This window comes from Fusarium oxysporum, chromosome 4 (assembly GCF_000149955.1).
Source record: "Fusarium oxysporum f. sp. lycopersici 4287 chromosome 4, whole genome shotgun sequence".
NCBI lineage: Eukaryota > Fungi > Ascomycota > Sordariomycetes > Hypocreales > Nectriaceae > Fusarium > Fusarium oxysporum.
In genome coordinates this window covers 3082188-3095882 of record NC_030989.1, presented here as the reverse complement: position 1 = coordinate 3095882, position 13695 = coordinate 3082188, and the positions used below count along the sequence as shown (strand labels likewise).

At 48.9% G+C, this 13695-nt stretch overlaps 7 protein-coding genes across 11 annotated transcripts; 3 read left to right on the top strand and 4 right to left on the bottom strand.

Annotated features, from left to right (window-relative positions):
• Positions 1-144: 144 nt before the first annotated feature.
• Positions 145-1667, top strand: FOXG_03979 (uncharacterized protein; the record flags this gene model as incomplete). Its single annotated transcript, XM_018381851.1, has 4 exons — positions 145-178; positions 237-604; positions 674-747; positions 800-1667. The coding sequence occupies 4 exons, from the start codon at positions 145-147 to the stop codon at positions 1665-1667; spliced, it is 1344 nt and encodes a 447-aa protein (XP_018238441.1).
• Positions 1668-2276: 609 nt separating this feature from the next.
• On the top strand, positions 2277-4780 carry FOXG_03978 (uncharacterized protein; the record flags this gene model as incomplete). The annotated part of the gene is made up of 3 exons (XM_018381850.1): positions 2277-2448; positions 2547-3813; positions 3883-4780. The coding sequence occupies 3 exons, from the start codon at positions 2277-2279 to the stop codon at positions 4778-4780; spliced, it is 2337 nt and encodes a 778-aa protein (XP_018238440.1).
• Positions 4748-5514, bottom strand: FOXG_18701 (uncharacterized protein). Its single transcript, XM_018398840.1, has 2 exons — positions 5284-5514; positions 4748-5216 (listed from the first exon to the last, which is right to left on the bottom strand). Exons 1-2 carry the CDS (start codon positions 5375-5377, stop codon positions 5083-5085), a joined length of 228 nt encoding a protein of 75 aa, XP_018238439.1. The 5' UTR covers positions 5378-5514; the 3' UTR covers positions 4748-5082.
• A 308-nt stretch (positions 5515-5822) lies between these two features.
• FOXG_03977 (uncharacterized protein) lies at positions 5823-7151 on the bottom strand. Its single transcript, XM_018381849.1, has 2 exons — positions 7014-7151; positions 5823-6960 (listed from the first exon to the last, which is right to left on the bottom strand). The coding sequence occupies exons 1-2, from the start codon at positions 7084-7086 to the stop codon at positions 6098-6100; spliced, it is 936 nt and encodes a 311-aa protein (XP_018238438.1). The 5' UTR covers positions 7087-7151; the 3' UTR covers positions 5823-6097.
• A 360-nt stretch (positions 7152-7511) lies between these two features.
• FOXG_18700 (uncharacterized protein) lies at positions 7512-8851 on the bottom strand (the record flags this gene model as incomplete). The annotated part of the gene is made up of 3 exons (XM_018398839.1): positions 7512-8369; positions 8424-8474; positions 8546-8851. 3 exons carry the CDS (start codon positions 8849-8851, stop codon positions 7512-7514), a joined length of 1215 nt encoding a protein of 404 aa, XP_018238437.1.
• Positions 8852-9022: 171 nt separating this feature from the next.
• Positions 9023-11164, bottom strand: FOXG_03974 (uncharacterized protein). 2 transcript variants are annotated; one of them, XM_018381847.1, is made up of 3 exons: positions 11027-11164; positions 10699-10973; positions 9023-10651 (listed from the first exon to the last, which is right to left on the bottom strand). In XM_018381847.1, exons 2-3 carry the CDS (start codon positions 10947-10949, stop codon positions 9199-9201), a joined length of 1704 nt encoding a protein of 567 aa, XP_018238435.1. In that variant the 5' UTR covers positions 10950-10973; positions 11027-11164; the 3' UTR covers positions 9023-9198. The 2 variants fall into 2 exon arrangements, with proteins under 2 accessions (XP_018238435.1, XP_018238436.1); XM_018381848.1 differs by lacking the exon at positions 11027-11164 and having other exon boundaries at positions 10699-11004.
• Positions 11165-11491: 327 nt separating this feature from the next.
• Positions 11492-13231, top strand: FOXG_03973 (uncharacterized protein). 4 transcript variants are annotated; one of them, XM_018381843.1, is made up of 8 exons: positions 11492-11757; positions 11816-11841; positions 11897-11933; positions 11990-12060; positions 12114-12136; positions 12190-12349; positions 12408-12511; positions 12564-13231. In XM_018381843.1, exons 1-8 carry the CDS (start codon positions 11607-11609, stop codon positions 13075-13077), a joined length of 1086 nt encoding a protein of 361 aa, XP_018238431.1. In that variant the 5' UTR covers positions 11492-11606; the 3' UTR covers positions 13078-13231. The 4 variants fall into 4 exon arrangements, with proteins under 4 accessions (XP_018238431.1, XP_018238434.1, XP_018238433.1 ...); XM_018381846.1 differs by having other exon boundaries at positions 11816-11933; XM_018381845.1 differs by having other exon boundaries at positions 11492-11841.
• The last annotated feature ends 464 nt before the right edge of the window (positions 13232-13695 follow it).

The following is a 13695-nucleotide window of genomic DNA, read 5'->3' as shown; positions in this document are numbered from 1 at the left end:
CAGCCAATGTCGATGATCACTGGGTTGAGCTTGGGGAACCCAGGTTGGAGCTGGAAGAAGTGTATCCATCATTCATCAAGGTAGTCACAGTCAGCTACTATTCCAGACTCTTCTTCTTATAGTGTCAACAGAGTACTCGCTTCAATGCTCTCAATAATGGAACTGGTTACAACCAAAAGTATCAGACCTGGGACCCTTCCGCGTACCCTAATGGCCCACTAAAAATTGGCTACCAGGGGCTTGTCCCGCCATCGAGCATTGCTTTCTCGATGCTTATGCGGCAATTGGCATCCCAATAGTCCGAGATCTCAACAACGGGAAGAATGTTGGCGTTAAACAAGGCACTGCCACTCTTACCTCAAAGTATCGACGTAGTTCAGCGTACGACTATTACAATGCTGCCGCCAAACGGCCCAATGTCGACATTTTTCATAACGCCCCTGTTCAGCAGATCATGTTCTCGAGGAATGCAACTGGAGTCCTCGTTGCGACTGGTGTCAGCTTCATTGATCACTCTCAGGGTCGTCACCGCAGTATTGCCGCTTCAAAAGAGGTCATCGTCACTCTAGGGACTTTTCAGTCGCCCCAAATGTTGATGGTCTCGGTAATAACACCCTCAGCACTGCATATTTTCTTTTGTACTTCCTATGATAGGAGGCTAACACGAGACTAGGGTATCGTTCCGCAAGCCACGCTTGATGCTTTCAATATCGAGCCTGTTGTGATCAATGAAAACGCAGGACAGCAGTAAGTCAACCGAACATCATTGGCTATGAGACGCTACTCTGACAGCATGCAGCATGATGGACCATAACCTATACAGCATCTCAGCCACAGTAGTCCCCGAAGCTTCGGCCCACCAGCTCATGTTTAACTCAACGGCCGTGGAAGCCTCGCAAGAGGAATATTACACTACTGGCAAAGGAGTCTACACGGCTCCCGGAGGCATTACCAATGGTTTTCCAGAGCTATCGGGAAAAAAGCTTCAAAAGATTGGTGCTAAAGCCGTCATCGATGCTGGACTTACCAACCGATCCACGGTAAAACTTTTGTTTGAGTCCTTCTTCTATCCTAATAGCCCAGATCCCACCTACGAACCATCATCGGACCAGTCATATATATCCATCTCGGTATCGAGCATGGCGACTCTATCCAAGGGCAACATCACCATCCAGTCGAGCGGCATGTCCGATACTCCAATCATCAACCCCAACATATGTTATCGTGATTATAGCTCTCATTATTCGCTCCATACTAACTCCTTTCAGTACTACACTCACCCTGCTGATCGCGCTATCGCCTTCAACGCGTTCCGCGACGCACGGAAGGTCCTCGACCATTCTGCTTTTTCAAACCTAACCGTTGGGCCGAATCACGGAGAGGCTGCGCCTGGTGTTATCAACATTGCTTCTGATGACGACGAGGCCATCTTTGACTACATCAAGGCTACAACTGTTCCCAATTTGCACGCCTCTGGAACTAATCGCATGCTTCCACTTGAGGACGGCGGTGTTGTCGACTCTCGGATTCACGTCTATGGAGTGCAGGGCTTTAGAAACATTGACAGTAGCATCATGCCTACAGGGCCAGACGTTAACGTCGCTGGCCCAGTGTACATGTTGGGAGAACATGGAGCAACTATGATTAAGAAGGACTGGGGTATCTGATTACAATGAGTGGGCTTAGAGGAGAGGAATTTAGTCTAGTTCATCTTTCTACTAATATAGCTCATGTAAATCTCATCAAAAGCTTCAGCTTGGTGCCTTCTTCTCAACCTTATTTCAGTATGCTGATCGCCCTTATCTGAAGTCGGCAAACCTGCTATAAAGTGACCGGCATAGTTCGCCGATGTTTACCGGGTGCTAATATCTCACAAACCAAGCTATGTCACCCTGCTCGGAATCGTATGAGATATTAGCCGAGATACGACGCGATTATACAAACTATAATACTATCTAAGTAATTGATAGTCATCAGATCGCGGGGTTGGTCGTCGTTCGTCTTTCCCCGCAGTCGCTTAGATCACCGGGTTTCGCCACACTATTGCGAGTATTCCATCTCCTGGACTGGCGATTCCGCTCTTATTTCTAAAGCATATCATGCGACGTCATTAATCAGCTAGTTCTGGGGGCTTCCGGGGTCAAGGATATGGGTCAAGCGCAACCCTAGTAGCGAGGTGCAGGAACTATTTAATAGACTATTACAGTCCCATCTTGTGCTTTTATGGGATACAGCGTTCCACCAACTCACACTAGAGACGGCCGCTTTTACTCATCATGGGGTATCTGGGTCGGATCCTGCCGGTATTCTTCCTCTGCTGGACGACTGTTCTGGCGACTCTTCCCACATCATATGATGTCGTCTGGAATAGACCCGGTGTCAATGGCTCAGCCGACTCTATGCCTCTTGGTGGCGGTGATATTGGCCTAAACACTTGGTACGAGAATGGTAAGGCAGCCCTTAATATGTATCCTCTATATGCGCCTGCAAATTATAGCTCCTATTCTCGCTCGGAACTTCTCACTTACTCATATACCGCGTAACAGGCACCATTCTCATGTACGTCGCCAAGAGCGGGACCTTTGACGAGAACAATTCTCTGCTGAAGCTTGGTCGCGTCAGACTGTCCTTTGACCCCAATCCATTTGACAGCAAATCATTCGAGCAGAGACTACTACTCAACGACGGCTACCTCAAATACACTGGCGAAGACAATACGACTGCCAAGATTTGGGTCGACGTCTTCAACCCCGTCGTGCACGTTGAGGTCGATAGCCCCGAGAAGCTTGCCGTCAAGGTCGCCTACGAAAACTGGCGCTACGAGGATCGCCCCATTATCAACGAGGAGCGCAACCAGGGTTCATGGGGCATCTACACCTCCAAGATCGCAAACGGCACTACATACGCCGATAAGATAGCCTTCCATGAGAACGGTGTACTCATGAGCCATCGTAACGAGAAGCTGGATCTATGGAACTTTCAGATGAAGCAGCAAGGACTTGAGAAGCACTCTGATAAGATGTACAACCCCATGCGCGACAATGAGTTTGGTATCTTTGTCCATTCCGACCAGATGAAACCCGGCGCTGTCACGAACGGCCACTACATCAACACTACGTACAAAGCTTGGAATCTTGAGTCAAAAGCACCTAGCAAGTCTGTAAAGGTTACACTATCCATGTACCAGGCTCAGACTAAGAGTCACGATGAGTGGTACAAAGGTCTTCAGAAGGTCATCAAGTCCGCAGTCAAGAACACCCAGGACGCGACTCTTGCTTGGTGGCACGAATACTGGGCTCGATCTTATATCATCATCAATGAGGACCAGGGTGAGAAGGATGCAGGCTTCCAAGTCGGCAAGAACTACCAGATCTGGCGATATCTCATGGGATGCAACGCGAAGGGCGATTGGCCCACCAAGTTCAACGGTGGTCTCTGGACTTTTGATCCCATATACGTCAACATTTGGCGTCCCTACACGCCCGACTATCGTCGCTGGGGTGGCGGTACATTTACTGCCCAGAACCAGCGTCTACTATACTGGCCTCTTCTTCGGTCGGGTGACTTTGATGTCATGACTCAGCAGTTTGACTTTTACAAGCGCATCACTCCCAATGCCGTTCTTCGCGGACAGGTTTACCAGGATATCGATGCTGCGTACTTCTTGGAGCAGATCGATAATACTGGCTTGTCAAATGTGTTCGAGTATAACGCGCAGTGGTATGATGATGATGCTAATACTCCGCGACCTGATTTCTTCCCAGATGGTGAGCTCTGGAATGTCTGGTTGAACCATGTGCAGGACACGGCAAAGTAAGTACTGCCCACTTCTCTACCTCTTGTGAGATCGAATATGGAGGATGTCTAACAATTAACTTGTAGTGAGTTCGCCGACATGATTTTACAGGCCAGTATCTACTCTGGCTTCGATGTAAAGCCATACCTTGAGTTCATTGAATATCAACTCGCCTGGTTCGACAAATTCTACACTCGAGAGATGCAGAAGCGCAATCCTTGGCCATTGACTGGTATGGCCGGCAATGAATCCCTTGTCATATATCCAGGCTCTGGTGCGGAGACGTACAAAGAGTCATACAATCCCGTCTCCACTCTGGCCGGTCTGCGTCAAGTCGTCAAAGATCTCCTCATCGTCGACGAGTATGCACTCCAGAACAAGACTTACTACACTAAGTACCTGGCCAAGATCCCTGCGAACACTTTACGCCTGCAACAAGGTCACGCTTGCATTGCTCCCGCCGAAGCATACACACGCGTTCAAAACAGCGAAGTCCCTCAGCTATACACGGTATTTCCTTGGCCCGAATACGGTCTCGGTCTTCCCAACCTCACGCACGCTATCAACACTTATCTCTACGACACCGAGACCTTTTCGTTCCGCGGTAACACCGGCTGGAAGCAAGACGTCATCTGGCTTGCGCGAATGGGCTTTACAGCCAACGCTACTGCCATGACGGAGAACCGGTATGCACCAAGCAAGGTGTGCAAGTTCCCTACTTTCAAGGGACCGAACTTCGATTGGACTCCAGATCTTAATCACTACGGTTCTGCTGCTATTGGACTCCAGGAGCAGCTCATTCAGACTTTTGTTGGGAACGACATTAGATTACTTGCCGCTTGGCCCAAGACCTGGGATGCACGCTTCAAGGTTTGGGCTCCCCATAAGACTACGGTTGAAGGTACGGTGAAAGCTGGTAAGATGGAGAAGCTCACGGTTCTACCCAAATCACGCAAGAACGATGTTATTGTTGGCCAAGATTGAATGGGATAGGTTTGTTAGCGTTTGAAAGAAAGAAATAATTTGTTTTCTACACCTAAAATAAAGAGCTCAAAACTAGATCTGTGCCATGTGAAATAGAAATGGGATAAAGCCTCATACAAGAGCAACGCGTAGCTCGTGGAAGTTTCCAGTTGCATTGAGGAGATGACGTCATAAAAAGCGTCAAGATGATGAGTGAAAAAACAGCATTGTTTTATTAACTAGCCCAGCATTTGGTATACGATGAGTATATTGTAAATAATAAACGGAAACGACGATCGAAAGAATCCATCTAGGATATTCTCTTAACAAGGGCAAGGAATGATCCAGCAGTTGATCGGAATTGGGCATGGAATGATGCCGCAGAGCCTGCCATCGCAAGCACCACCTCCGCGGAGCTCCATTTGAGGATCTGCTGTCTCGGGGGCCTTCTGAGGATCTATTGAATGTCAGTATTTCGTGCTAAAACTTGGCGCGGCGGTAGTCGGAGCGCGTTGTTGTCTTACCCATTGATTGCTGAGACTTGGGTTGATTGGTCTCAAGAGACTGAGAGTTTCTCATCTCGGACAGCTCTTGTGGCGCAGATTGAGAGGAAGACATTCTGATGGTGTATGAGGTAAGCTTTAGGGTGCGCTATTGAGGTTTGGATTGATGAAATGAGGTTGTTATTGAGGAATTAAGGTTGCGCTTTCAGCTGACGGGCGCTGACGTTATATACGCGGCAGCGCGGTTACGAATGTACAGCACGTGGCGCAGTTGTAGGATGAGGCTGTGCTTCCAGTGAGTTGGTATGGAAGAGTGGCTGTGCCAAGGATCTACAGCTCGGAATGGCCCCATTTTAAAACCTATGGACAACGACTAAAAATAGCTTCATTTTGTTGAACTTCTTGGGTTTTTCTTTTCTATATTATTGCTAAGGTGCATTTATCTTTGATTAAAACAGGTCATGGGATTACAAGATACTTGCTTCACTTGGTTGTGTTAATTTCATTGAAACTATTTCTGCTGTTCCATCCTTGAGTATAATTTCTGGACAACAACATGCGCAGAAAGGGTATGCAACTTTACATCGCCTGAGGTCCAAATCTTACCATCTTCAAATACTATAATACGAGTTGAAATAAATTGGCTGGTTTGAAATCCACTTAAAAGCATAGAAATCAGAAATGTTATAATTATCCGATTTCATGAATGAACGATTAATGTCAATGGGTTACCCTACAGCTTTATGGCAAATGGTGGAGAATAAAATGCAGTACTATATGGCTAGCCCGATCTGTCTTGGATCCAATTTCAATTCCCTTCGATTCGGATCGTCAATCATGTTTGTACGGGAGCGCTGACCTCAACATGATCAACAAACACTTTAATAGTGGTCATGAAGTCATTCTGCAGAGCCCCCGAACTAAGATACCAGATATAATCACCACTATTAGTGATAAAGAACGTGTCCCAATCGGGGTCCATTGATCTCGTACACGCCTGGGAAGAACCTGATCCAGTTTGCCAGCAGTCCAATTTCACAGCACTGCATCTGATAGAGGTGCCAGGACCCTCGAACTGTGCACAGTTGAGGGGGACACTGCCGTAGTAGAGATTGGCGTTTTCGCACCGCGTAATCAGGGCGTAAGGTAACCCGACCTGCTGGTATGCGCAGACGGGCACGCCATCTTGCTGGAGCTCTCCGGTGGTCTCGTCAACTAGGAATCGGACGGGGTTGAAAGTCGAGCCCCGGTCACCGAATACCATAGGAGTAAAGGTGTCCCCGTTGGACTTGACTTTGCCTCCGAGAGCTGGACCTTCACCCGCGACGAGGAAGTAGCCCGTTGGGCCTGCTTCTTCGGAAGTGGTGGTTGCGGCAGCTGTAGATGTCTCGACTGATGAAGCCTCTGTTGTGAGGGCTGTGGTCGTGTCAACTGAGGTAGCGGCTTCAGAAGTTGTAGTAGTAGAAGTTGGCTCGACCAAGGACTCAGTTGTTGAGATGCTGACTTCAGTGAAATCGGTGCTCGTTGAACCGATTGCAGTCGAAGTCTCAATTACGGTAGAACCAGCTGAGGTTGAGGTTTCAGCTACATCGGTCTCGGCGGTAGTCGCGGTGGAATCAACCGTGGAAGAAGCAGACTCAGTAAGAGTACTAGAAGTTTCGGTCGCAACAGATGATGAAATAACATCTGAGACAACGGCTAAATTGAGTTCATTAGTTATTGCGACACAGTTCTCCGGGAATAAAACATACTGGAAGATGGTGGCTTGCAAGGGCTAGCAGCCACAAGCCCAATGGCCAGCGAAAACGAGGCGTAAAAGCGCATTGCTAACGAAAGACTAAGGTCAGAATTAGAGTGCCTGCAGTTTAAGATCAGACAAGATGTCAGTGGCGGCCACGACACCTTAATAAACTCTCCGGCTTGACTCCTAAATGTTATCGCCGATAAAAGCGTTTTCTTCAGCTGGCGTTAAACCCTGCCAATTCCTCAAGCGACACTGAACTATTGATGGCGAAGCGGGGCTACGAGCTGTCAGCTAACGCTCTGGAGTTTAATGGTGGCAATAGTTCAACGCCACAGGTACTAGCCTCATGCACTCGGAAATTACCCTTGAATAATCACCGTATGATTCTCCCGATTTTGATCTCACAAGTCTTGTTCAATATGCTGGTATCAGGGCTCAAGTTAACGAAAACTCACCTGAAAATCCGCAATTTGTGACATTTAACGTTATCTATAACATCAATCAATCAAGACCCGTTGAACTCTCCACCACAATCACGGAAAACTTCTTCCTCCCACGCCGCTTTAGATTCACGCGGCTTCCGGCTTCCATACCGGCACGTCTCGTTAGGCTCCATCTTCGGAAATCTATCATAGGCTGTTAAGTTGGCATTGAGCTTACCCATGCGGGGATATCTGTCCATCTCCTCTGCTGAAGCTGCCCAGTATCTGACCCTGCTACCCTCAAGCTGAACAGTAGCCAAAGGCTCATCGGCTTCTCTTGGCAGCAGAGCATATTTGACAAGGCCACGCAGCTTCTGGTGGTACCATGGTCTATCCCACCATGTCGCACGTCTTTCCTTGTATTTGTTGTGATGCAGCATAGCTGGTACTGTCGAGAGGAAGAAATCGGTATACAAAGGCATGTCGCTCCAGTCAACCGTCTTGCCATGTTCGACCAGCGGGCTTGAAACCGACTTGAGATCATCTGGGGCATCCTTCACCCGTACTGGTGATATACCGCGTATCTCAGAGTTCATTTTGATGGGCTCTTGGTCGCTTAGCATAAGCTGAATGGTCTGCGACTCTCCAAGGTTGAAGACCTCATAGTAGTCAGATCCGTCATACTTGAGCGCAGCGAAGATACCATCGATAATATCATCGACATAAGTGTAATCGCAACGCGAAGAGCCATCTACAAGGAGCGGAATAGGCTTGCCCTGGTGGATGAGCCTTGTAAACTTGTGGATGGCGAGGTCTGGGCGCTGACGGGGTCCATAGGCGGTGATTAAACGGAGGCAGATGCAGCGAATGTCATAAAGATGAGAGTATGTATGGCAAAGCAGTTCACCAGCCGACTTGGATGTTGCATAGGGAGAGATAGGCTATGTGCTCTTGTAGTTCTCGGAGAAAGGAGCTTTAGCACCAAGACCGTATACACTCGACGATGATCCGAAGAGAAACTGCTTGACATCAAACTCTCTCGCGCACTGGAGCAGGTTCAGAGTGCCATTGACATTGGTATCCAAGTACTTGTTGGGCTGGCTCAAGGAGGAAGAACACCAGCGCGGGCTGCCAGGTGAACAATGGCAGAAAAGCCATTATCAGTGAAAATAGTCTGAAGGGCCTCGAGATCCTCAATGTCGGCTTCGTAAAGCTTCAGATTCGGGTTCAGAAGATGAGGTGCAAGGTTGGCGCGCTTGATCTCTGGGTCGTAAAACTCATCAAAGATGTCAACGACGACTCCTCTCCAACCGCCCTCAGCAAGAAGAGCTTCGACAAGATGGGAGCCAATAAAGCCGGCCCCACCCGTGACAAGAATAGCTCGTCTGGACTTAGAGGTGCGTATCCTTCTGATAATCGTCATGCTTGCGAGTGGAGAGAGGTAGTAAATGAAGAGGGTCTGGGAAAATGGAGAAGGTTGGCGGCTCGGATTTGTAGCGGGGAATAGCATATGTAGTCATAAAGGAGAGATACTCCCCTATATGGTCTCAGGGCTTGGCGGGGGAGGAATGCTAGTCGCGGTCATGGCAAGAGAGGATTAGGACTGTACATAGGGCTGTACAGAAATGCATCGTCGAATCTTGGGGCTCAAACGGCATGCTCTCAGTGAATTATGTATTAAGAAGTAAAGTACTATTATAATTACCCTCTCGTCTTATCGGTACTGCCTTTTGGCTCAAGTGTACGCAGTCCGATTACACAAGTGTTTGCTTAATACTTCGGCCTACACATTCGGCCGTTATCGCTAACAGTCCACTGCTCGCTGCCAACTGCATTCCTAGCATAGAAGAATCCTTGCTTATCCCACTTCGCCTTCACAGACAGTAGCTTGTTGTAATTGGCTCCAAAGAACTCTGACTGGAAGTTGGGCTGACGGAAGTCTGCCTCGTTCATGTACGCTCCACTTCCGGGTGTGACAGCTTCAATCTCGGGCATAATTGTATCAGTCATGAGATTCTGAAGATCCAACATGTCTGACCAGGGAGCAGTGAAGTTCCATGGTGTAGTGAGGGTGGCGTGCACGAGGGCGTTGTTCCAGGCTGGAAGAAGTGACTGCTTCTGGGGGTTGCTGAAGGGTGCGACGTTGGTGCCGACACCGATCCATGTGACACCTTGCTCAACGATACTGATGGCAGCTTGGGTAAGGTCGTCATTGTTGTTGACGATGGTGTCGCGGGGGATCAAGCGGCCACCGTACTGGGCAATTCCAACTTGGATGTTACCAATAGGGAGAGGACCAAAGTAGGTATCGTAGTGGTTATAGTAGTTTACTGACTGGCTGTACTTGACTGTGTAGTTCACACCCAAGGTATCAAGTGAGCTGACGAATGGCGCAAGGAGAGTCTGAACCTCGTCTTGAGACTTGCCGAAAGCTGTTAGAGGGGCAATCTGGAAGAAGGTGTTCGTGAAGTAGTAGACGACCATAGACCCAGCATCAACCATACCAGGGAGCTTGGAGTGGAAAGTCTCAATAGCCTTGTAGAAGGTAGCCTGATCGTTGTTCGTGTTGAAGAAGGCAAGGGTAGCAGCGCCAACCTTGGCATCAGGGAAAGCCTTGACAGTCATAGACAGCACAACGCCCCAGTTACCGCCACCGCCACCGTTCAGAGCCCAGAAGAGATCTGAGTTCTTGGTAGGAGAAGCAGTGACAACACCAGAGTCTGCTGTAACCACTTCGAACTCAAGAGTGTTCTGAGCAGATAGACCAAAGCTTGTGCTGAGCGCTGAGTGACCGCCACCTTGGGTATAGCCACCAGTGACGCCAACGGTAGGGCATTCACCTCCAACAACAACATACCCTGCATCGTTTCCAGCCTTGAGGATGTCAAAGCCTTGGACACCAGCACCGAGAGTAACAGCCTTGCCCTTGTATCCATTGGCATTGTAGTCCTTGAATTGGATGTCCTTGAGACGATGGGTCCAGACGGAGAGAGCACCAGCACCGGTGGACCTTCCATTATAGTCGTGACCGGTGTTGCGAATGACGAAGCGGATGTTGTTGTTGCGGGCAAAGTTGATGGTGTTGACAACATCAGCCTTTGTCTGCGCCTCGACGGCATAGCGAACATAGTTTCCTAGTTCGCAGGCACGGGACTCAGGTTGGAAGGGATCACAGCTCTGGTTAGCGAACCAAGGAGCCATGACAGACGAGGAGGAGTTCATACTAAGTCATGTTAGCACACGGCTACACTGCATCAATGTCAGACTTACTGGATCCCGGGATGCTGCCATTGGTCCTGAAGGTACTTGCACTGCACAGCATCGTACGTAGGATCGTGACAAGGCGACCCCAAAGGAACAGTCTTGATCAAACGACCGTTGACAGTCGTGTTGAGACTCTTCCATTGGCTATCCGAAGGCCAGCAAGCATCACCAGGAAAGCATTTACAGCTAGATGTAGTAGCATACGCCTGGGCAGTGGAGAATGCCGCAGCGGCTGTAACGAAGCTTGTCACTTTCATGGTTGATGTCCTGCAGATGAAACACTACCTGCGTGAGCAAAAAGGAACAAGCCAGTTAGACAAAGGGTGTGACTCACAGAAAATGCTACAGTGTCGCAGATCTTGCAGAGAAAAGAGGGTGATTCTTGTCTGTTTTTACTTTTTGGGTTATATAAGTACTATTAGAGTTTCGTCGTGCATCGTAAGCATCGGTGCGTATGTCTTGAGAGAGCTAGTCCCACCGATGATAGTGCGCTTTGAAAGCGGAGACAAGGCACGGAAGTGGCTCACGGGCCGGGGCTGGGCTAGGATGTTTAGGTTCACCGGCACAACGGTCTACCTGACAGGTTCCATGTCAGAAGCTTATCTCGGTCGAGCCGGTAATGGGTTGCCAAGGCCCTGGGGGGGTTCAACAGCCGGGAGAAGTGTTCCATTATGAATGGTCCATGAACGTTCTGTCAGTTACCCCTGCATGAAGATTGTATTTCGCATCGTCTCGAGGAGAAGCGACCTGCCAAATTGAGTTTGTGGCTGTCGGAGTGCGTCAGATCAGACCATGGTCTCGGAACAGAGCTCATTTCGAAGGAACCAAGTTTCTTTTTTTCTAAAGAGAGTAATGTATAAGTCGGCTGTACTCTGCCGGATTGTGCTCTCCATACTGTTGTCGCATATTTTCCAATGTCAGGCTGGACTTACAACGCCCCGAGCGGCTCGCCAACCGATGGCCCTCAGATCACGTCTATCGCTGTTGTCTTTACAGCCGTTGCGCTCCTTACGGTTCTCTTGAGAGTTTATGTCAGAGGGTTTATGCTCAAGTCGGTGGGAGCTGGTAAGAAGAGCCTGTCAATTCCCTGTTGTTCATTGGCACTGACGCGTCCTGTTTGTAGATGACTGGATCATCATCGTGACATGGGTAAGAAGGGATCTGCATTCGATCCCCAGATGACAGACTTACTGATCAGCAACAGATCGCGAGCTGCGGATTCGCTGTTGTTACCGTGATACGTGAGTAAACTTTCGCTAAGATCGAGTGTTGCCGATCACCAGTTGACACATTCTAGAAACGAAATGGGGGCTCGGATTGAAGAAACTTGACGACTTGCCTCCGCAGAACTACTACAACTTCATGCTGGTCAGTCCCCTATACTCTATCAATCATCTGTCAAAAGCTAATGCCATCTGTAGCTACAATTCATGGGCGCGCCATTGTAAGATCGACTCCTCGTGCGACACCGAACAATTACTTACCGACGACGAAAAGTTACATATCTAGTATTCTTGGGTTCAAGCTCAGCCTTTTGATCTCGTACTTGAGATTCATGGCGTCGGGCATATGGTACAAAGTGACAGTTGGCGTTGCTGTTGCTTGCACACTGTTCCATCTTTCTTTCTTGATTGCGCAGATCAACCTCTGTACACCTGTACGTGGCCCCTCAGACGAGCTTAATACTTGGTTTTGCTAACTCGACCTGCTCATAGGTTCGAAAACAATGGGATTTGAGCATTACGCACGGCTCCTGTCTCAAGGGCGTGCCTATGTACACCACTATGGCCTCGATAACCATCGTCTTTGATGTTGTCGTGTGAGTATTTTCGACGCTGGTAATCAGAAACTATCTAACAAGTATAATGCAGCATGATGCTCCCGTTCCCGACTCTACTGAAGCTACAAATGCCGAACCGCAAGAAAGTCGTCCTCCTCGGCCTTTTCGCCATGGGAATCTTTATATCCATCATCCAAATCGTCCGCATTCAGACCATAAAATCCCTCTCCAACCTTCTCGACTCAGCCAGTCTCATCAAATGGTCAATGGTCGAGAACAATCTCGGAATAATAGTCGCCTGCGTCCCGACCCTCGCCCCTCTTGTGCGCTACTTCAGCGAGCAGTCCCGCGTCGGGAGTCGCAGCCGCAGCAAGTCGCAGAACAATTCCGGTTACGCGCTGCAGTCGACCTACCGCAAGAACCTTTCCAGAAGAAGCGGACTGCAACCTTTGGGTAGTGGGGTTGATGAGCAGATTGGTGATAGTGCAGAGGACATTTTGGCTAAGGAGGATGGAATCATGCGCAAGACGGAAATTGTGATTAGTTCAGCTCAGGGACCGTTGGATAGGGGAGAGCTCACTCCGGGACACTATCATGGGCAGTAGACATTACGATTTATTAGTTAGTTTTAGTGTAAGATACCAATGCACAAGTGACAAATGCTTGTTAGTAAAGGTCTCGAACTATTTCTCCTCAGCGTCGTGGTAGGGGTCATAGTGTTGATTGGGCCGCATCTGAATTCGTCATATCATCTTAACGCATTTCATTCTAGTGTTCGAAAAAGCAAAGAGTCCAGCGAATTGTTCCAGCAATGCAAGTGCAGGGTTTCCCTGCAGCATAGTGGCCCAGACGTCAGTTTTGGGGTATTCGCCCGTGCGCTCTCAGGGTCTTGCGGCTAAGTCGGCTCGGATCTGTTCCATTGCACGGAACTTGCCATATGCCGAGGTGGTATTTTACTCCATAACTATTCGGCGATATACCGTGACCTCTGCCGATGGTGATAATAGATATGCTTATATTACTAAGTTTTAGCTCAACGACGGGGCCCCATAGGGACACGCCTAGGCGCCTCTCCACTTCTGCACGCGTAGGCGTGCGGATTATGTCAGCCCCCAATTTGGCACAACTCCACAGCTGCATTTCTCAGGGGCTGCGGCTATTGCTGCCATTGCTAACCACAACCGTAGTTTTCAGGGGTTGCCGTTATGGCGCAGACGGCATTT

Excerpts from the sequence above, each read along its gene's own strand:
- FOXG_03977 (XM_018381849.1), bottom strand. The coding sequence starts at position 7,086 with ATGCGCTTTTACGCCTCGTTTTCGCTGGCCATTGGGCTTGTGGCTGCT. Across the intron at positions 6,961-7,013 it reads TTGCAAGCCACCATCTTCCA|CCGTTGTCTCAGATGTTATT; the intron begins GTATGTTTTATT and ends AACTCAATTTAG.
- FOXG_03973 (XM_018381843.1), top strand. The coding sequence starts at position 11,607 with ATGTCAGGCTGGACTTACAACGCCCCGAGCGGCTCGCCAACCGATGGC. Across the intron at positions 11,934-11,989 it reads CGCTGTTGTTACCGTGATAC|AAACGAAATGGGGGCTCGGA; the intron begins GTGAGTAAACTT and ends GACACATTCTAG. Across the intron at positions 12,512-12,563 it reads ATCGTCTTTGATGTTGTCGT|CATGATGCTCCCGTTCCCGA; the intron begins GTGAGTATTTTC and ends AGTATAATGCAG.
- FOXG_18701 (XM_018398840.1), bottom strand. The coding sequence starts at position 5,377 with ATGTCTTCCTCTCAATCTGCGCCACAAGAGCTGTCCGAGATGAGAAAC. Across the intron at positions 5,217-5,283 it reads CAAGTCTCAGCAATCAATGG|ATCCTCAGAAGGCCCCCGAG; the intron begins GTAAGACAACAA and ends GACATTCAATAG.
- FOXG_03974 (XM_018381847.1), bottom strand. The coding sequence starts at position 10,949 with ATGAAAGTGACAAGCTTCGTTACAGCCGCTGCGGCATTCTCCACTGCC. Across the intron at positions 10,652-10,698 it reads TGGCAGCATCCCGGGATCCA|TATGAACTCCTCCTCGTCTG; the intron begins GTAAGTCTGACA and ends AACATGACTTAG.